The sequence below is a fragment of the Mesocricetus auratus genome, unplaced genomic scaffold (genome assembly GCF_017639785.1).
Source record: "Mesocricetus auratus isolate SY011 unplaced genomic scaffold, BCM_Maur_2.0 Super-Scaffold_100053, whole genome shotgun sequence".
Lineage (NCBI taxonomy): Eukaryota > Metazoa > Chordata > Mammalia > Rodentia > Cricetidae > Mesocricetus > Mesocricetus auratus.
This window is the reverse complement of record NW_024429230.1, coordinates 1-21,524: the sequence shown is the minus strand read 5'-3', so window position 1 is coordinate 21,524 and position 21,524 is coordinate 1. Positions and strand designations below refer to the sequence as shown.

The window sequence follows — 21,524 nt, the reverse complement described above, 5'->3', positions numbered from 1 at the left end:
ATGTATGTCAAACAGAAGCAAACCGTGGTGGGCTGTGTAAGAAAGCAGGCTGACAAGACATGGGATCCAAGTCAACAGTGACGGTCCCCCGCGGCCTCTGCTCCAGCTCTGTCTCCCTGCAGGTTCCTGTCCTGCCTGAGTGTCTGCCCTGGCTTCCCTCAATGCACTGCAACCCAGGATATAAGGCAACTACACCCTTTCCTCCCCAGGGTGCTTTGGGTCAGGGTTCTATCACAGCAACAGAAAGCAGATTGCAGCAGCTGCTAGGGTTCACTTCGATGCAGAAAGCAGGCTGCCATCGTTTCTGCGCCAATTTACTTGCTGGGGTTTCTCTTTACTTTCTGAGACCTGGTCTCAGGTGGCTCAGGCTGGCCTCCAAATCACATAGCAGAGGATGACCCTGAGCTTCTCTCCCTTCTGCCTGCACCTTCCAAATACTGGGATAATAGGGGGAACCACTGTGCCAGCTTATGCCCCAGGCAAGCATTCCTCCAGCCCTCACTTGTCATGCTAATGGGAGTCAACATTGCACTAAAGAAGACAGAAATCCAAGAGCTGAGAGCTATACCCAAATTCCACAAGCAAAACTCCACAAGCTCCCACCTAGACTCCCCCTCCCCCACCCCAGTAAGTGTAATTTTAAAAACTGAAAACCGTCGTAGGGTAAGACAGAACCCTAAGAGCCTGCCTTCATCCCCACGATGGGGTGCTGCAGCTGGGAAGCCTCTTGAATTTGGAAATGGACAGCTATAAAACCTTCAAGGAGAATGAAAATACAAATTATGGAAAAGTAAAGCTAAATAAATGCCTTCTAATGAGACATAAATCAATACCCTGCTGTTTGCAGCACCAGTGCCTGATGGGAAACTAACCAATTAGTTTATCCTACACTCTGAGGTCATTTGGAATGCTTCCTGATAGAAATAACTTGTCTCCTAGAAAGAAAAACTGGATCATAAAATGGATGGCCTTGCCTTCCTGCCCGAGTTCTTAGGAAGAACACCCACCCACATTAAAGGTCCAGCACAGACCCTGTGGGCAACACTTAATAACTACTCTCTTCCCTTCCTGAATGTGCATGTTTAAATATTCAAAGGAGCACTACAGACATGAATAATGCATGACCTTGACTGAGGAGGAGATTCCAGGCAAGGAGATACACGGCAGGCTCCAGTGAGAACCAGGACCGTGCTTGTGACCTTCCTGAGACCACTAATGTTGTCCCTGTAATGCTGGGCACATGATACAATGTTTAAGCCCACGCAATGATAATACTGACAGACTCTGGAGGGAAGCGGTCTAGAAGCCAGTGCTTCACCGAAATGCGGAAGGAGGCAAAGCCCATTCTGGAAGGGCAGGTAGCACCGCTGTCACTCAAAGAAGTCGCAGGCAACTCTCCCTTTGATTTCATGCTATTCTGTTGTTTGTGTGCCTTTTCCCTTTATTAAGCATGGAGAACAGCAAATCTATCAGTCATTCTGGTCACATCTCAAACTGTTCTTCCCTGGCACTTCTGATTAGAAAGCCTCCAGGAAAGCAATGAAAGGGGAATGGATGTGGGTGGAGGGCGTGTGTGTCCATGTGCACATGTACGCCCGTGTGTGACACACGCGTGAGCGCCTTAATGTGCACATGCACACTCGTGTGACACACCCGTGAGGGCCTTAATGTGCACATGCACGCCCGTGTGTGACACATGTGAGGGCCTTTACGTGCACATGCACGCCCGTGTGACACACCCTTGAGGGCCTTTATGTGCACATGCACACCGTGTGTGACACATGTGAGGGCCTTAATGTGCACATGCACGCCCGTGTGACACATGTGAGGGCCTTTACGTGCACATGCACGCCCGTGTGACACACCCTTGAGGGCCTTTATGTGCACATGCACGCCCGTGTGTGACACACGTGTGAGCGCCTTAATGTGCACATGCACGCCCGTGTGACACATGTGAGGGCCTTTACGTGTACATGCATGCCCGTGTGTGACACACGTGTAAGGGCAGGGAAACACAACTGCTCTTCACAGGCTCTCTGCACACACAGACACGTGTGCACACATGCACTCACAGACAAACATGCACCCACTTCCTGTGGCCCATGCAGCTGCCAACCCTTTCCAGGGTTCTGGGCTGCCTGGACCTCCCTTCCCAGGTGCTGTTGTTCAGGGCCTGTGCCTTAAAAACTGTCGTTATTTCAAGTGCACAGCCCTCCTGCCAAAGGCTCTACATACAACCCTGGGAGTGAGAGTCTTTAAGCTCCTGAGTAGGAATGAGAAGAGAGGGCAGAAGGTAAGTAGTGAAATTCTAAAGTCCAGACCACACAGCAGGTGAGGAAACCCGCAGATGCCCACATGGATTCCACAACAGGAAAGGGCACAGAGGCTCTGTATAAAATACAGCCATGGTCCATGCTTCAGATCTGTGCTGAACTGCGGCTTGGCCGCTTTAGGCACCTCACCGAATTTCCATGAGGTGATTAAAAATTGAGAAGACAGCTATAGCTATTACCTATAAGTCGAGTGAGTTTTTAATTAAGATAACATCTGCAAATGTTCTGTCACAAAGCTTAGCAGATAATACATGACCAATAAATTTCCTCCGAGTTACCCCATATGCCTACCACCTAGTTGCTAAGCACAAGGGTAAGGTTGTCCTGTAAATGATGATTCAGAGCAACCTGGAGTCAATAAATCTCATCTGAGCACTAACTGGACAAATGCAGAACGGCCTAGCACCGCACTAGCAGAATAAGCCACTGGGGAGACTACGAAGCAGATTTGTCTCTGAGGAGAAATCGTGAGATTTCTAAAAGCCCCATCCATCCTCCTTGCAAATTGTATTACTTGTAATTTAATCTTCAACAATACCTGTTTGAAAGACTGAATCACGACGCCTCCTCCTCCTGAGTAATAATTAACCTGAAAAGCCTGCATTGAGACAGTTATTACTGGATATTTTTATGTGGCTCCAAGAATAATGTTTTTCCTAGCAAGCCCCAGTGGTTGTGCAAACACGCATATAATCGCTGTTGGTTCTGGTTCCTATGCCTAACGGCACAGGGAAAATAAAGGATCTTTTTTATCTTGGAGAGCCTGAAACTAGAGTCAAGCTTAGCTCCTGGAATTGCCCCAACGCCCTTCTTAGAAGCCACCAAGCTTATTATTGAATGGTCTCTGGTCACTTGAGATCACGTCCCTCCGAAATGTCCTTCCAATGGGACAGCACAGGCACACAGTCCACATAACTTACTGGTAGAGATTTTTCACAGACTGCTCAGTGTTAGTCAGGCTGAAATATGGCACCTCTCTCTTCAGGTCATCCACCTCCCCTCGGCAGAAGCCCACCCTCGCAGGGAGCTGCAGCTGGACATTGTAGGACTCTTTGGGGCGGGTTCCAAAGAACTGAAGGCCGTTGGCAGGATAGAGAAAGAGGGCGTAGGTATCAGATCCATCAGATGCCAGAACTGCCTGGAAAGTGTTCCGCTGTGGACAAATAGGAATTGGAAACATCCTTAAACAAACAAATAAACAAAAGGAGAAAAGCAGAATGTAGGCAAGGTGCCAGAGTCCAAAATCCCTGTTAGGATTTCCCCACATTGCTTTTAAGTATAGTCACCGTTAGAATTTTGTCTCCAAATTACAAATGTAACTTTGGAAGCTATACTCCTTACTATTCTTACCCTCTCCTTCCAATTTAGATCAATAGTTGGATTATGCACAAGTAAAACATGGGCTAAGGAACCTCAGGGTCACAGGGAAGAAGAGATGAGGAAGATAACGAACACTAAGGATGCTTGGAAAAGCCATATGGAACCCTACCTGTGAAAACGCATACACAACAGACGTTTAGAGTTGCTTTACATGGGGGGATGCTCCTCCTATCAGCCGCAGCTGTCAAATTAAAAAGCCCAGTGCAGTCTTGGCAGTGGTGGCGCATGCCTTTAATCCCAGCACTCAGAAGGCAGAGGCAGGCTGAGCTCTGAGTTCAAGGCCAGCCTGGTCTACAAAGCTAGTTGTTCTACGGCTACACAGAGAAAACCTGTCTCAAAAACCAAAGACAAAACAAAACAAACACAGAAAAAAGAGCTCAGTGCCAGGTGTAGGATACCTCCCACATAAGTTGTCGGTCAAGGGTGTCACAGAGCCGCCTGTATCAATGCTGGTTCTACCTACCCAATCGTGGTAGTAAGGAGATCCCGTAACTGATGACACTTGGAGAAACCAACCCGGCGCTAACTGGAAGCTCCCAGCCCTGCTAGTGCAGGCTGCTGAGGGAGAAAAGTCACCAACAGTCTCCTCATACTGAGACAGTTGAGAGAACTACAAAACAAAAGCTCTGGCAAGTCGTACTCATGGTCCCAGCACCTGAAGCAGAGGCAGGTGGATCGCTGTGAGTGAGGCCAGCCTGGTCTACAGAGCGAATTCCAGGACAGCCAAGGCTGTTACACAATGAAACTCTGTCTTGGGAGATATACACATGGGTGCAATAAGTGGCATGAATGCTATGAGGATAATCAACCACTTTCTGGGTGGATTTAAGGCATGCTGGACGAGAGGAAACTTCTGCCTGGTATTGTAAATGTGGACAAGAACCCATGCTGGGGAGGCTCATAAGCCCTTGGAGTGAATCTACAGCTGTTGTTTTGTTAAATGTATACAATATCAGCCTCCTCTGAAAACCTACACCTTTAAACCCATCCATGAGTGCAGCTCTCAGCCGAGAGGTGGAGCGCGTTGTTCGGTGGACGGCAGTTCATGTATAGACTCATGACTAGTCAAAGCACAGAGAACACACCGTCTGTGGAGGTGCTCAGCCACAGGCTGTCCCTAGAGACTCAGGGAGCATCACAGAAAAACAGGTAGAAGAAGTTTAAGAGGCAGAGGTCAGGAGGAACGGGTCAAAACAATGTCTTGTGACATGACAGTGCTACCATACTCATGAATGCATGGATGCGGGAGGGGCACAGAAGCCACCACCTGTAGCTGAGCAGATACAGACAGTTGATGACTGACAGGGTATGAAGAGTCGGTATACTTTAGGGGTGTGGTCCCTGGTGAGTGACCCCTCCCTCACCCATGCCCATATGGGCTAAACTAACTATACTCAGTGGGTTATTAAAACAAATAAAGGACTCAAAGTTGTGAGTGGACAGGAGAGAAAAGGGGGGGGTGAATATATTGAAATATACTGTATAAATGTATAAATTCTCAATAAATAACTTTAAAACAGTATATTTAAAATTTTTATGGTTCCAAACTTCTCCAGTTCAAACTCTTGAGAGGCTGAATAAGGAGCAAAATTAACTTTTTCATTCCCATAACTCAAGTCCTAGTTTGTAATTTTGTGTCTCAACATCTCTCATTTGGTCCATCCATCCATCCATCCATCCATCCATCTTCCATCCATCTTCCATCCATCCATCCACTTATCCACCCACTCAATGCCCACTGCAGGCCACGCCTCAGTCAGATACTGGCTGATCAGAAGGCCTTCTTACTGCTCTTACATCAAATTCTCTTTTTATCTTGTCACAGTGTAGGTGAGGAAACAGACCCAGGGACCTGCAAATGTGCTTAAGGTTGGGCAAGGGGTGGCGATTGCAGCCCCCAGAGCTCATGGCCTGCAAGAGTCCGCCATCTCTGCTAAGTCATTCAAGGGCGTTTGCTCTGACCCAAACTCCCCTGCCAGGTTTGACTTCACTACACCCTCAAGACAGTGTTTAATAGCCCCTATCCCTACTATGTGCTTTGATACCGTGTGCTTATTTCCCTGCACCTAGAAAACCCTGACCTTCAAGCACTGACGCCAACAGGCTTGGTGAGATTCCCATGCAACCCTACTATTCTCCAGCACCCGTTCTGTTGACTTCTGGTAGGCGGTCAGCTCGGTGGCCTGGTTTGGTTTTAAATCCCATTCACTAACTCGTTTGAATATTAATTCAACAGGGCCGAGTACCTGCTGAGCCAAAACATTATGTTTAATGCTGCAGGCTCAAGGACAGAGCCAAGGTCAGTGGCTTTGCCCCAACAACCTGCATTTTTAGGAGCGGGAAACAGCCAGGGTTGCAACTTAAAGTGGCAGAGGCCATGAGAGAAACGAGGGTGTTTAGGACATCAGAGTGGGGGTGGGGTGGCGACAGTGGCAGCAGTGAATGCAGACAAACGTTGCAGCAGCCAGGGGCAGACAGGAGGGAAGGGGCCGAATTAACACCCAGGTGACTCTGAAATCACTCTGGGTATTTCATTTACTCAGTGTCAACAGGACCCCCTGCCTTTAGCACCTTTTAAGAATTAAGGGGCACTTGGTTGTCTTAGGCACTACCATCTGCTTCTCTCATTGACCATATTTGTTTTACAATTAATAGGGAAACAGGAAGGGGATTTTTAAAAATACATGCTGTATAAAGATGATGAATGATAGGAAAACTATTTATCGGTACCATTACATCCCCATTTTGCTAAACAAGACAAAACTGGGCACAGAGAAGAACCTCAAATTTGAATTCAAGGAAGGACTATGTCCTTGTGGTTTGTCTGTCTTACTCTAGAACTTCTCAGATGTCAATTTTACCTTCCCACCATCTAATGCTGTTGATTAGACTAAAGTTGGGCTGACTGAACAAAGAAATGTAAATTTTAATATGCTCTCTCTCTCTCTCTCTCTCTCTTTTTGTTTTTTTGTTTTTTTGAGACAGGGTATCTCTATGGCTTTGATGGCTGTCCTGAAACTTGCTCTGTAGACCAGGCTGGTCTCGAACTCACAGAGATCCACTTGCCTCTGCCTCCTGAGTGCTGGGATTAAAGGCGTGCGCCACCACCGCTGGCCACTAATATGGTTTTCAAGAAGAAGCAAATCTATACACTCTTGTGCATCCCCTATGATCTCCCTGTTAAAAAAGGTTCATGACTCTTCCTCAAAAGGTCAGAATCTCTAAAATTCCCATCTCGGGTACATGCTAACACACATCATCAGTCAGGTACACACACGCCTAACACACGGCATCAGTCAGGTACACGCTAATACACATCATCAGTCAGGTACACACTAACACACATCATCAGTCAGGTACACGCTAACACACGTCATCAGTCAGGTACACGCTAACACATGACATCAGTCAGGGTGGGGCCAGTTACAACCAAGTTCAGTCACGACAAAGTTGAACTAGGGAGATAAAAGAAGCAGGACTGAGAACCCCAGCCTTAAATAACCAACGGTGGAGGCTCCTGGCATGGCGGCCACACTGCACGATAAGGGAGAACCCAGGTTCTAAATTTAGAGAATTCTGTAAGATAAGGGCGGTCTACATTGAGAACTGAAGGGGGAGGGGTCTGGGGAGAGGCAAGCAGGACTGTGATGGGAGAGTCTGGCTTTTAACCAAGGAATCTGTACACCTAGTGCTTTGTTCATGTGTCAGATAGAATGCCTTCAGCGTCTTTTCTGTCACCTTTCCGACAAGCGCTCGCTCAAGTGTTTAATTTTCTTGTCTCCACTAAAATAGGCAAATACCAGAGGGAAAAACAACAAAAACCTTCTTCTAATATAATTTATGATCCCAAAGTACACTCCAGAAGAGTTGAGCTGCTTGCAAACTACCCACACATGAACAGACCCCTTGTCAGGCTACAGACTTCCACACAGAACTGCTAAGAGGCCACTTCACAGGTCCTGAAGGGTCCCTCCTCACAAATACCCTTTGGCTGGTGTCCAAAGGGAAAGGTCCTCACATTCCCAGAGACAAGCTTTCTAAGAGCCCTGAAGGGCTCCAAGGCTCTGAAGGGAAACCCTCAGATGGACTGCCAAAAGCTACAGAAGGGTCACTGGCTCTCAACTTCCCTGGGATCCCAGAGAGGAGAGGGGCTCTCCATAGGGTGAGGGGCAGCAGAGAGGAGAAAGTGGCCTGGCTGCAGTGTCTCCAGTTTCCTGTTGAGACAGAAAACCTCCTCCTTCACAGAAACCATGCAGAGGCCGCCATGTCTTTGTAGATGCAGACTCTGTCCTTTCAGTCTTGATCTGACACTGGCAGAGTCTGGCTGATGGAAATAAAACATCAACCAGCAGAATGTCATCTTTCCCACAAGGGAGCTGCCTCTCCAGCCTTATCAAAATGATAACAAAATTAGAAATGAAAGATCCCTTCGTGGGGACAAAGTTCACTGTTCTGTCTTGCTAAGGACACGTGTTCTCTGAGTTGTCAGACCACTGAATCCTGGCCTCCCATGCTTGGCATGAACACCAACCTCCACTCCCTGAGTTCTTCCCCCATTCCTGTGGGACACTGGTATGCTCAGGGTGTTCCCTACCCATCTCTGCACTGCAGTTAAGAAAATGCCCAAGCCGGGCAGTGGTGGCGCACGCCTTTAATCCCAGCACTCGGGAGGCAGAGGCAGGCGGATCTCTGTGAGTTCAAGGCCGGGCTGGACCGATAGCCTCCAAAACAATACAGAGAAACCCTGTCTCGTAAAAACCAAAAAAAGAAAAAAAAAGAAAGAAAAAAGAAAAGAAAAGAAAAAGAAAATGCCCAAGACTTTCAAGTTCCCGATAGTGTGTCTTCCCTCATATAGGTAGGCTTCAGATGACATCAGCAGCTTTTTAACCCATTTTCCTATATCTAGCCATTCTCAATTCTCTCCGTCTTCACTGACTTGTACACACACACACACACACACACTTTTTCTAGACTGGAGCTCTAGAAGTTAAAAAGTGCCAGCCAATGCCTTTAATCCCAGCACTCGGGAGGCAGAGGCAGGCGGATCTCTGTGAGTTCGAGGCCAGGCTTGACCGACAGCCTCCAAAACAATACAGAGAAACCCTGTCTCGTAAAAACCAAAAAAAAAAAAAAAAAAAAAAAAAAAGCCAGCCAAATCCAAAGTTCTTGACCAAAGACCGTCATCTTTGCACCAACCCTATACAAAGGCCTCTATTGGTCAACTGTGAGGGGCACCACTGATTGTCAGCCTCACAGTATCTAGAATCAGCAACGAAACAGCCACTGGGCATGTCTCTGAGAAATCATCTTGGCTAATTACAGTGGGAAGACCCACCCTAAATATAGGAAGCACCATTTCCCTGGGCTGGATCCTCACTGCATACCAAGGGGAAAGCCTGGAGCCAGCCTTCACCTTTCTCTGCTTCCTGCAGACACAACATGACCAGCAGCCTCAAGCTCCGGCCACCATGACTCCAACTACAGCCAAGCGAACTCTTCTTTGCTTGATCTGCACCCCCATCCTTCTCCCAGGACACAGCCTAGCTCAGTATAAACTCTCCAGCCATCTCATTCTCCATTCTTCATGGTCCTTCCAACCCAAACGAAATTCCTAGTGAGCAAAAACATTCCACATACACACTGCAGAACTCAGTTCTCGGTAACACCCTCCCCCAAATGAGAACACAGTTAACCCTCCCTTGAAAGCAGAAACACCCAGAACAACAAATGAGCCCACATCTGGACTCAGCTCTTGAGGCCCTAACTTCTTTGCTCTATGAAGTGACAGTTCAAATCTCAGACTGACTGAGTGGACAAATACTTCTTTATTTGTTCGTGTATTTTATGCAGTGCCACCATGACATTCCTGCATGCCGGGTAGAACATTCCATCACACCCAATGTGAACATCCAAGAAGAGAATGAACATGAACAGAATCACTTTACACTGTGAAGATGGCATTCCTCTGATGTCAAGTTTCCAGTGACTGTGACATTAAGATTATTACACCAGATGTAAGAAAACTATGTAGAAATCATAATCTCCTCCAGGCAAAGGAGATTCGTTTGTGCCAAAATCTACCTAAAGAAAAAAACTATCAAACTCAGAGCTAAACTCCAGAGCCTTCCACAGGAGTAATTGAAAACACATTCTGTGCACACAGCCCTCCTCAAACAGAATGAATCCCAGGGCAAAATCTGAAGAAAAGATAAGACAGACAAAGGAAAAACAGTGATTCAGAAAACCCTCCAAGTAGAGTTCTTACAGAAGGCCAGAAAGTGGCTCAGCAGGTTAAACCCTTGCCTAGAAATCCATCCGAGTTCAATTCCAGCAACCCATGTTTAAGAGGAACTTCGCCAGGAGGTTCTTCTCACAAATTCTTCATGTTTACCATGTGTGGTATGAACATAATGTACCATACATATCACACACACCCCACCCACACACATACCAAGCACATACACTATACACACATCATCCACATACATATCACACAAAAACACTACACAGACATACACGTAACATGCACATACACATCATCCACATACATCATGCACAGTGAATACACACACCATACACACCAAATATACAGACACACATACACCATACACACACCATATGCACACACACATACATCATTCACACATCATAGACACACACACATCATATACACACACATCACATAGACATACATATTTATACACACAAACACATACACAATGCACACTCACAGATACTCATACACATCATTCATGCACATCATACACATACCATGTACACATAAATACAGACCACACACATCATGCAGACACACATGAAATCACACAGACACATATGCCCACAGAGACAGACAGACAGACAGACACACACACACAAGATAAAATGAAATAAAACAACCAAATCCTTAAATAAAGGATACCAATGCCACTGTTACAGGGCAGGAACACAAGAACCAGAACCTGGTCTTATCAAGCCAGCACGGGCAAGTACCTGGCTGAGCATCTGCGCATCTCAGACTCCATAGGTGACAGTGGCTGCTTAAAAATTCACCTTAGTTCATTCTTATGACAACCCTATAAAGTCAGTGCTGTCTCCTCAGTCTACAGCTTAGAAAATGAAGACTGAGGGACCACCTCTTCCAAGACCACTTCTACAAGTGTTTTCACAACCACTTGGAAGGTATACTGAGAAGAGTTATTGGGCCCTTTCATGTGGCTCAGTCGTAAAGACTTACCTAACCTGCATGAGTTCCAGAACTGCAAAACTGAAGGAGGGAAACGGCGCAGTGTGCCAAGGGCTTGCTGGGCAAGCATGAGGGCCTGAGTTGGATCCCTAGAACACACACTAAAAAACAACAGACATGGTGTCATAGGTCTATAAACCCACAACCCGGAAGATACCTTGTCTAAAGTGACTGCCCTTGGCCCTTACTAACTAATGTCATCAGAAAGCTCTCAGTCTGGGGTCCTGCCTCAGCTGGTCCAGTGCCTGTCCAGCATGCACAGAACTCTGGCTTCGATCCCCATCCCAGCATTCACTGGGTAGGGTGTGATGCAGCACACCTATTATCTCAACACTCAGTTGAGCGGGAAGGCAAAAACGATCAGAAATTCAAGGTTATCCTCCATTACAAGGAGTTTATGGCTAACCTGGGACACATGAGACCCCATCTTAAAAGAGAAAGAGACAGGGAAAAGAAGGAGCTTTCCAAAAGCAAAACGAACAACAAAAGGAACAATCCTCCACTTAAAATCTTTCAAAGACTGCCCTCCATCCAGGAATCAAATCTATACTCTTCAGAGGGGACAACCTCTCTCTACATGGGGCCCTCCAGCCTTAAGTTCCATCACCCTTTCTCTTCTGAAAGATAGGCGCCTGCCATGCCCCCCATAGGTTAAGCCAGAGCACAGAGGTGATACATGCTCCACCTACTATCCTGAATGAACGAACCTTGCTTGTTCACTGAAACCCACCCAGAAGGTTCCCTAAACAGGAAGGGTTTGGAGGAAGCTCTCTAAGTATAGGGCCTACTACACTTACCATAATAAAAGGTTATCAATGATGTCCCTACTAAATAAGGTCCTTTGGGATAAGAGCAGTCCACTCAGTGTCTACCCCAGAGATTGTATAAATCTGAATTAATAAATTTCAACTACGTTTAAATACAAGTTATAAATCTATGTATATACACACATAGATATGTATGTGTATATGCACGTACACACGCACACACACACACATACACACACACACACACACACACACACATACATGACTGTGACATGTTGCTTTTTTTCAAGGTTACAAGAGAAGCTTCATAAACTCTGTTTTTCATAAACAACAGAGTTTATGAAGTGCTTGCTATGCAAGCATGAGGATCCCACTTTGACTCACAGCATCCACATAAAAAGCATGGCAGCACACTTGTAATCTCAGGTCTGGAGAGAGAAACAAGCAGACCCTCAGAGCTCACTAGCCAGCAAGCCTAGCATGATTGGAGAGCCCCGGGTCCCAGAGAGACCTGAGCTGCAGAACAAGCACATCTTGAGGTGATCTCTGGTCTCTACACGCACGCGCACACATACTCAAGCACACCCTCACTCATAAATGAAATGTCTAAAAACTGTAAGAAAATGCAATGAAACATAAGAATTGGTAACACAGCTACTTGTATTAAAAGTGTTTACTTTGTTTTCTACTACAAGCTTGTTATACATGATTTTAGGTGAATGTTTAAAAAACAGCGTATGAATGAAACCTAGCAGCGGACCCTACCTTCTCTAGCCGGCCCAGGGCACACTGGGAACAAAGAGAGCAGGGTTTGAGTTGAATTCTGCTATACTCTGTTGAACTGCAATTAAGACGTCAAACCCACACAGTACAAGGTTAGTCAGTAAACAAAACTACATGTTACCTGTCAAGTGAGAAACCATAATTTCACACGACGCTTATTTCTAGACCTTTGCTGAACTTTAGGAAACGGGTCTCTTCCTTTAAGAACACGGAACAAGCACAGCCACCATTGGTGAGGAAGCAGGGACAGCTCTCAAGCCTCCTATGGAAGACATGACTATTTCTGTAGCTAAGAAACACTAGGAGTTAAAGTAAACATGGCTTTGCTCCTGGTCTATGCCACTTTACACCCAGGTGGAATGTCACAGGAGGACTCTGTCTCTACCTACACCAGGACCCTGACCCCAACCATGGCAAATTCCATGTTGCCAGACCCAAGCCTGGGGCAGAGCTGTTGGTGGTTTCTCCTGTGAGAACCACCTCCTGTAGAACACAGCCTCCTGCAGAGCGGAAGAATGCACACTGTTACCTCAAGGGCAACGTGGTAAAAGCTACAAAGAGCTTATTAAAAAGTGTAAGCTTTCTGCCCCTTCCTGCGACTTCAGATAAGGCTTGGAAGTGATTTGACTCTTAAGACGGTGTTTCATGGGGCTGGAGAGGTGGCTGGAGAGCACTTGTCCTTCCAGGGTGCTAGTTCAAATCCCTGCACCCACGTCAGTCAGCAGCTAACACTGGCTGTAACTCCAGCTTCAGGGAGTCCATGGTCTGCTGGCCCTACTGCCCCCAGCAGACACAGAGACACACAGACATGAACAATAAAGAAGTTAAAACGCACCCCATAGTATTAATTATAATAAAAACGTGGAAACCACACTGGGAACTGTGGTAAATGCATTGGGTGAGACCTTACAGTCACTATAAAGGCTACATAAATACAATGACTGAGTACATACTACCCGGCAGAAAAAGCACTTAAGCGGCAATCAATATGCACACTGAGGACCCACTATTGTTAATGGCAACACTGATATTCCCAAGAGATAGCCGGAAGTTTAGCCGGGTGGTGGTGGCGCACAACTTTAATCTCAGCACTCGGGAGGCAGAGGCAGGCAGATCTCTGCGAGTTCGAGGCCATCGTGGTCTGCAGAACAAGTTCCAGGACAGCCAGAGCTACACAGAGAAACCCTGTCTCGAAAACAAAACAAAACAAAAAACCAAAACCCGAACAAACTAAAAAATTAGATCTCTTCATACCAAAAAAAAAAGTTTAACGGTGGTTGTTCCTTTTTTAATTTCCGGAATTTTCCAATTTTCCCTTCAATGAACATATGTTTTAAGTATTTGTGTACTTACAGGTGACTCCAGAAATAAACTGTGAAATGCCTCAGATCCCCAGGGTCTTTGGTATGTGTACCTCAGCCCATCATTTCACTAAAGCAGTTTTCTTTGCCGATTTAGCCACATTATGGACCCTCAGAACACGCACAGAACAACAGACTTCACTCCCAAGCCGCCTAAGCACTGGTTTCATCCGGTTCAACGGGTGGGCAGGGGGAGAAACTCCAAGCCTTAGTTCCCACACAAAATCCAACCCATCCCCCTTTAATTTGCTCAGGGGCAGGGCACCCCTCACTCACCTCCCCGGAGGGCGCAGCCCCGCGCCTGACCTCCTCGTAGGCGCCCACGTGCTCCCAGGTGGCCAGGAAGGCGTGGGTGGGGGTGAAGCTGGACCCGGACAGCGGGAAGCCTGTGCGCACGTAGCGAGCCGCCAGACCCAGCACAGCCAGGGAGGTGTCCTCGCGGTACAGGATCCGGCCCCTGCCGTGACTAGTGTCGATGTCAGCCAGGAAGGGGGCGATGGCTGGGAAGTCGGTAGGAAAATCATCATCCACATACTGAGTCTCCCTGGGGAAATCCTGGGTGGAGATGATGCCGTTGGTGCCCACCTGCAGGAAGGACCACGAGGAGGGTGAGGGCACTCGCCTCCAAGCCTGACGACTTGAGTTCGGGGACCAGGATCCACATGGTGGAAGGGAAAAAAACTGGTTGTTCTCTAACCTTCACACGCACGAGATGGCACGTGCCCCCCCCCAATAAGCATAAGAAAGAGGAATAGAGAAAGAAAGAGTGGCGGTCGCCCAAGCCCAAAGGGCAGCCACCACGCTCCAGTCGCACACGCCTACCGCCCCTCGGAGAGAAAGGAGCTCCGCTGGAGCCAAGAAGTCGCCCTCTCCTCGCTGATAGGAGACACTTGCAGGACAACCAGCTCAACTTCAGCGACAGTCCTGTTCCTACCCCACCTCTCCACCGTAGTGCGACCCTCAGCTGCGGCCGCCCTCGAACCCGTCCACTACTACACGCACTGGGCGCCCCGACCTTGAGAAGACAGCTCTACCGACGAGCACAGCCTCCCACCGCCCTAAACGCAAACGCCCCAGCGGCCTCAACGTGGCCCATCTTCCTTCCTGCCGAGGATGCCAAAGTAGAAGGTACAGTCTCTGCACCCCCTTGAGAGATGACCCTTATCCCTGCACAGCAGGGTTCACGAAGCTGCAGCACCGTGGCAGAGCCTGGTCCCCAGAGGGACGACAGCTAGGCAAAGAGGTTGTTCCACTCCAAGGACACCCTGGGAAGAAGCTTCGAGACCCTCACCCAGCCGCGCACCTCCAGGTCCTAAACTTACGTAGAGGTCGCTGAACTGGGCATCGTAGAAGCGTAAGGGTATCGCCAGCCTCACGGCTGCTGAGCTTTCGTCGTCGCCCTGCGGCAGCAGCTGGTCTCCCTGCGACTCTCCGTACGGGAAGAGCTCATCAGGACGCAGAGCCCCGACTCGCGGCAGCAGCAGCCACAGCCACAGCGGCGTTAGCCGCCCTGCTGTCGGGTCCCGCGACATGCTCGCCTCTCCCGGCCTTAACCCTTCAGTCAGCGCTTCTCTGCGGGCCACACTGCCTGCTGATCTCCAACCTGGACCTCTAGTCCGCACTGCGTGCCCGCCCAGCGCGCCGATTGGCTACGGCTCTTGGACACTGACCAATCAGCAACTCTGAGAAAGTTCGCCATCGGCCACCACATCTGGTTCTCATTAAGTTTTCTAAGACTGCGGTAGTTCGCTGGAGCGGCGGGGCTGGGAAGGTGAGGCTGCTGGCCCGTTGCTCCTAGGCTATCCCCCCCACCCTCCTATAGGGGCTGCCACGCTGCAGGAGGTGACCTCACGCCCCGGCGGGCCCCCGGCGTGCGTGCGTCTGAAGGCTGCAGCGACTGTGCGCGCTGGGCTGGCGGAGCGAGAGAGGGTGATGGGGTTACACACTGGGGTTGGTGCCCTGCCCTAGGGTCCGCGTCACCCCTCTCGTTAGCGGCCAGGCCCCTGGATAAAGATTCAAAGGAGCTTTGTCTCCATCTCGGGACTGCTCCGCCCCACCCAAACTTCCTGCTGAGAAGCAGCTTGTGAAAGGCTGACTCCCTAGCTCCCTCCGAGTGCTGGCTAGTGCTGGGCTGACTCTGCCACCCTTTGAAATGTCCTCCCTAGTTGTTTGCCTTCCCTGGGGAAACCCGCCCCAGGGCAGACGGTGAATCCCACGAATCTCTTCGAATTGGAGCCTGGAGTGGGGCGGCCAGGCGCCAGGGCGGGCTGATCAAGTGCCCCCGCCCCCCAAGCCTGCCAGGATAGGAATTGTCCTAGCGGGAGGCCACAGAGTAGGTAACCTGAGCTGCCCTGCAGGACTAGAAACCTCTCAACCTAGAAAGCAGCTGCGCTGGTGTGGGGAACCCCCTCCACCATAAACATCTCCTCTGCGAACCCTCGGGAGCCGGATGAGATTTTATTACCAGTTTATTATCAGGAGCTTGAAATTTCCCACTTAGTCTGTTTTCTCTCAGCTCTGCCCGCCCCCCCAAAGCAAAGGTAGTTTAAAAGAGAAAAGGGTCGGGGCTTAGAAATACTTTAAGGGGCTCTAACAGCTCTTGGTTTGTGTTTATCCCAGCAATGTAGTTCTTTAAAACCCAAGGAGCCAAATACTAAAAACCCTTTAAGACAGCGGACACAACAACAACAAAAAAGACCCAAAAGCAATTTGTTTCCCCAAGCTGGAGAGGGGTATGTTTTTTTCTGGGACCAAGTATTTACATTTTGCTGAGGACAAAGACTGAGGTGATTTCACTTGTCCAAGGTCACCTTCAGTTACTTTCCCATCCCCCTCCCCCCATAGATTCTCTCAGTTCAGCATAACAACTGCTAACACTGATTGGTGGTCTGTCCTACAAATTAGGGGTGAGGCGAACTCCAAGAAGGAATCCCCCCACATGCTGACCCTGTAGTATTCACTCCTTTGTATAATCCCCCCCAACAGTGGGCTAGCCTGTGCATTTTAACCAACAGAACACAGCCGAAGTGATGAGAATTCACTTACGTGACCCTTCTGTCTTGCCAGCCAACACCAGTCTCCACTGATTATGAGGAAGCCAGGTATTGTATTCAGAAGGCAACACAGCAAAGAACTGGCAGCCTCTGGCCACCAGCCAACGAAAAACTAAATTCTGCTGACAGCCACAGCCCTGACTGACTTCGGATGCAGCCTTGTGAGAGACCCTGACGCAGAGGCCTCTGTTAAGATGACCCAGATTCCTGACCCATAAGAACCTTGAGACTTACTAAATATATGCTGTCTTAAACCATTACATTTAAGAAGGGTTGCTGCACAGCAATGGATAGCAGAATCGAATGGACACTGTGCTAAGGAAACTAAGCTTGGAGAGTTGGTTTAAACAGTGATTATTATCTCATGACCAGTGTGTATCAGAGTGTAGACTTGAACCCAGTTTTGTCTAACCCCTAAGCGTCTACCCTCAACTTCCAATCATTTGGATGCAATGGCATTTTTACTTTGCAAAGTAGCTTACTTCTCTTACTTCATCCCTGGCTATTACCATCACCTCTCAAGTGTCACCTCCTGTATTTCCTGATGCAGAATAATCACATGCTAGCCCCCTTTCCTATGGTGAGTTCTCCCAATCAGTCATTAAACACTTTGCATCCTTCAAGAAAAATTCCTGGAAAACACAGCCTGATTAGAAGCCCTGTCTTGCTTAGCACCTGCCCTAGCTTACCATGGTGGTATCTCCTCCCACACATCCCTCTTAGATCCCCTCAGCCATCATCAGTGTGCTTTGGGAGCAGGAATTTTGTCAGAGCTTGCCATGGATGCCAAGAAGTGTTTGTTGAGCAGGTGAAGTCAAGCAAGGCATCATGGGACTAGGACCTAGGTCTGCCGACTCAGAACTTTGTTTCCTCTCTGCCACCTTGTCTACTAATTGTGGCTCGTTTGTAATCCTCTTTACCAGGCTGCTTAGCAACCCACCTGCCACTGCTCCCCAGTTCTCTGCATTCTTTCATTCATCCGATATTCCTGCAAGCTTGCCATGGCAGGTAAGATCACGAAGGCTCTCAGGACGTAGTCCTTGACCCTACAAGCTCATGGCCATGATCAGGTTCAGAAAACAGAGCTTAAATACAAGGCTGTAACATTCCATGCATTCACCAGCAAAATAGGCAGACCTGGCCTTTGAAACTAAAGATAGCACCACTAGCTTTGTGTCCGATGCAATCTGAGTACCAAGGAGTGGGTCCAGGAGAGAACTGGCTGGAAGGAACAGCCCTGTTTTTCTGAATTCTTCAAATATGAGGCTTTGGACAGCTGTGCTTAAACAGACATTCCTTAGACCTTCTACTTTATTTTTAAACAAGTCTGGCACCAAAAGAGAGGCTTCTTTTCTTAAAAAATGTCACTTTGTGTCTTGGGGAAAAGAAAAGCTGTCCTAGCTGTTTGGGTATAGTCTGAGTGAAGAGGGAAGAAACACTTCTCTTGTGCCCACAGCTCCCTTTGCAGGGGTAGAACTTCCATGACCTGCCAGCTGACTGAAGAGGCAGAGGCCCCTTCAAGCTGAAGCTATAAAGGACTCTTGTTGAAGTATTTAGCCCTCCTGTGTTGGTTTGTTTGTTTGTTTTTTTTTTTTTTTTTTGTTTTGTTTTTTTGGTTTTTCGAGACAGGGTTTCTCTGTGGCTTTGGAGGCTGTCCTGGAACTCACTCTGTAGACCAGGCTGGTCTCGAACTCACAGAGATCCACCTGCCTCTGTCTCTGCCTCCCGAGTGCTGGGATTAAAGGCGTGCGGCACCACCGCCAGCTTGTGTTGGGTTCTTACGGTAGACTGAATACTGTTTGAGAGTGGAGATTATTTTATCCACCTCGTGAGGTGTGGTACCAAACACCATGCCTCCCCAATACATCGCTAGCGACTTTCTGCAGGTCTGGTTTTTGTTGCTGTTTTGTGTTTTTTCGTTACATTTCTGTTATGAATAGGAAGACTTCAAGAATGATACTTCCTGTTATTTTGAACAGGAAAATGAAAACACATTTGCTCCTCAGTGTGCAGACAGATACAAGTACTCAAGAGCATGTTCCATGCATAGACGGATGAGCATGCTCTATGTGTAGTCAGGAGACCAGAGACATACAGACACAGACACCTACATGTAATTAAAAGTAATAGTAAGAGTAAATCCTAAAATATTAACAATGACAAAGTAGAACAATTATAACAATATACTTTAGTAAGACGTATTAGAAACCTACGCATTGTTTACTTCTGGAAAGTTTTGGGGCTGCAGTTGGTTGAACAGATAAGGGGAGAGGCCTGCATGCCTTTCCTCTAGCGTTTTAGAGACTCCTGTGTCCTCATCCCTTCCCTTTCTGTTGGCTTCTCCTAACCTCTAAATACAGTCCAGCCAAGCCATTAATTTCTTCCTCTACTTCCCATCGCCCGGTTTTATTTCTCTCAACTTCTAGAGCCTCCACTAAGAAGGAATCTGAACTTGCCTGCTGCCCTCCTTCACTACAGGTAAAGGATTGCCCCATCTTCACCAATCGACCGCTCAGATCAAGACCAACTAGGAAATCGTATGGTCAGATCCTGCAGGCATTTTCCAGTCCTCTGCCTTATAGGACCTCTTTGGTATTTCTGACCGTTTTGGGACCTCTTTCTGGAAATTCTTCGTTCCCTTGACTTTTCTGGCCATCTTCTTGTAGAGCCTCCCTGAAGGTTTTCATCTTCTGCCTCCACTGTCTAAACGAGTGTCACCATGGTGCCCCCTGCTCTTCTCTCTGCATGCCAGCCTTGGTGTCCAGACTCTTCTAATGGCTCCTCCTCTCAGCCATAGTCTCAGACCAAGCCCTGAGACTTCCGTTGGTTTTGAACTTACATCTAACCCTTTGCTGAGCTTCCCCAGAGATGGATGACTCATGACCCCACACCGAGAAGAACCGATCAGAATCTCTGAAGTTTCCTGCAAAGGCAGTAGCGTCCCTTTTTTGTTGCCATTGTGTGGCTGCAGGTCCTCACCGTCTCTCACTTGCGAACTTTGGTGGAAGAAATGGCAGCTTGACTTGCTCATTGCTCATTTCCAACTTCCCGCATACACGCCTTTCATGGAGGGAGAATTATTGCTTGCTTAGCTTCTCTTACAGACAGAGGAGGCCATCTGGGATCGTATCTACCTAAATGCCAAAAATCTGCTGAGAGTCTGTTGGTCTCAATTATAGTTGATGATGAAGGAACCGTGGACTCTTTCCTCATTCTTGTAGCCTCAAACACAGGGGTAACGTGTTGAGCTCAACAACCAGCATGGGCACTGTGAGAATGAAACATGCAGAGAGCAGAGCATCTGCCAGGCCCTGACCACCCGTCACCACCCCTTTGCTGTGTGAGAAACGCATTCCCGTCAGCTCAAGCTGCTCTTCTTACATGCAGCGATCCCCACTCCTTACTAACACTCTCTACCTCTAACCGTGTTCTCCATGAATTTCAAACAAATCTGACTATGCCATATCTCTGTCTTACACGGGTGGAACTTCCTCATCTCCAGGGGAAGCTGGTGCTGTCCTTCAGACCTGCGAAGAGATTAATCTCATCTGTCATATCCTGTTCTTTCCAGCCTTACATCCTAAGAGCACTGAGCTATTTCTAGTACCCAATCTACAAAGACAGCTGGGTCCTGGTGCGCCTCTGTGGATGGCGCTCCTTGCCATTCCCGCCTCCAGATCACCCACGCCCCCTCCTCCCTCTCTATTAGCTTTCACACAGGGCTACACCTCTGTCCTCTCTCTCTGATGCTCTTATCAACCTTGTACCTTTACTCCAGAAAGCTTCTTCATTTGATCATAGGACAAGAAAAGAGCCTTATAAATGGATTCCTTGATGGTCCTGAATGGTCATTGGAATACAGTCAGAGACACACAGTGTCTTTTTGTCTTATTTTTCACAGACTTAGCTCAGAACCTGCCACACAGTGCTGTTCAGTAAGCCCTGCTGATATGAATAGGAAAAAAATACTACTAAGAAGGCTTTCCTAACTCCCACAGCTTTTCCTGGATAATCCACTCCCTGATTCTCTGCATTCTTGTTACATTCTTGCTTGTTACTGGGGGAGGGGGGAGTGGAACTTGGAGAGGAAAGAAAAAGAGAGAAACAGACAAACCCACACAACTTATACTTAGCCATGTCACCTCAGCCTCTGTTCGCCATACAGACTCCATGTCCAGTCCCAGACTGTGTTCCTCAGAGGTTCTACTTTTCACTTCCTTTAAGACCTTCACAGCTGCCCTGGGAAGTATTATGTAAATAAGGGCTGGTCAACTTCTGAGGAGTTGGCGGATGGCCCAAAAGTGACATCAGTGTGCGCTGTCTGCACTGGGTAGTGAGAGAGCAGCCATGTTTCCCGTTGCCCTGGCTTCCTCTGGGCTGCTTTCCTAGATATGCAGCGCGTCTCACAAATCAGATCATCTCATTTCTGTTACATGCGACCTGCTGGCCCCCAGCACTTCCTCTTAGTACCTGAGTCAGATCCATACTCCTGAAGCCAACAATAGCAATAGCGAGTCCTTTCTGAAGCTTCAGTAAAATTCAGGGCTCGGTCTGAGGGCTCTTCATAGTTCTACTCATCCAGTGAACATGCCCAATTTCCAGAT

At 48.0% G+C, this 21,524-nt stretch overlaps 1 protein-coding gene and 2 long non-coding RNA genes across 3 annotated transcripts in view; 1 reads left to right on the top strand and 2 right to left on the bottom strand.

The window, feature by feature from the left end:
• The window catches only part of Nid2 (nidogen 2), a 61,012-nt gene extending 45,613 nt beyond the window's left edge, over nt 1–15,399 (bottom strand). The window contains exons 1-3 of the mRNA XM_040735901.1: nt 15,190–15,399; nt 14,144–14,452; nt 3,254–3,486 (exon numbers count right to left, since the gene is read on the bottom strand). Coding sequence (XP_040591835.1) covers nt 3,254–3,486; nt 14,144–14,452; nt 15,190–15,399 — 752 coding nt within the window. The remainder of the gene's footprint in view (nt 1–3,253; nt 3,487–14,143; nt 14,453–15,189) is intronic.
• Nucleotides 15,400–15,522: 123 nt separating this feature from the next.
• On the top strand, nt 15,523–17,288 carry LOC121136157. Its single transcript, XR_005873275.1, has 2 exons — nt 15,523–15,638; nt 16,934–17,288. It is a non-coding gene; the product is annotated as an uncharacterized LOC121136157 (long non-coding RNA).
• A 1,650-nt stretch (nt 17,289–18,938) lies between these two features.
• On the bottom strand, nt 18,939–21,495 carry LOC121136174. Its single transcript, XR_005873292.1, has 2 exons — nt 21,063–21,495; nt 18,939–20,447 (listed from the first exon to the last, which is right to left on the bottom strand). It is a non-coding gene; the product is annotated as an uncharacterized LOC121136174 (long non-coding RNA).
• Between the last annotated feature and the right edge of the window lie 29 nt (nt 21,496–21,524).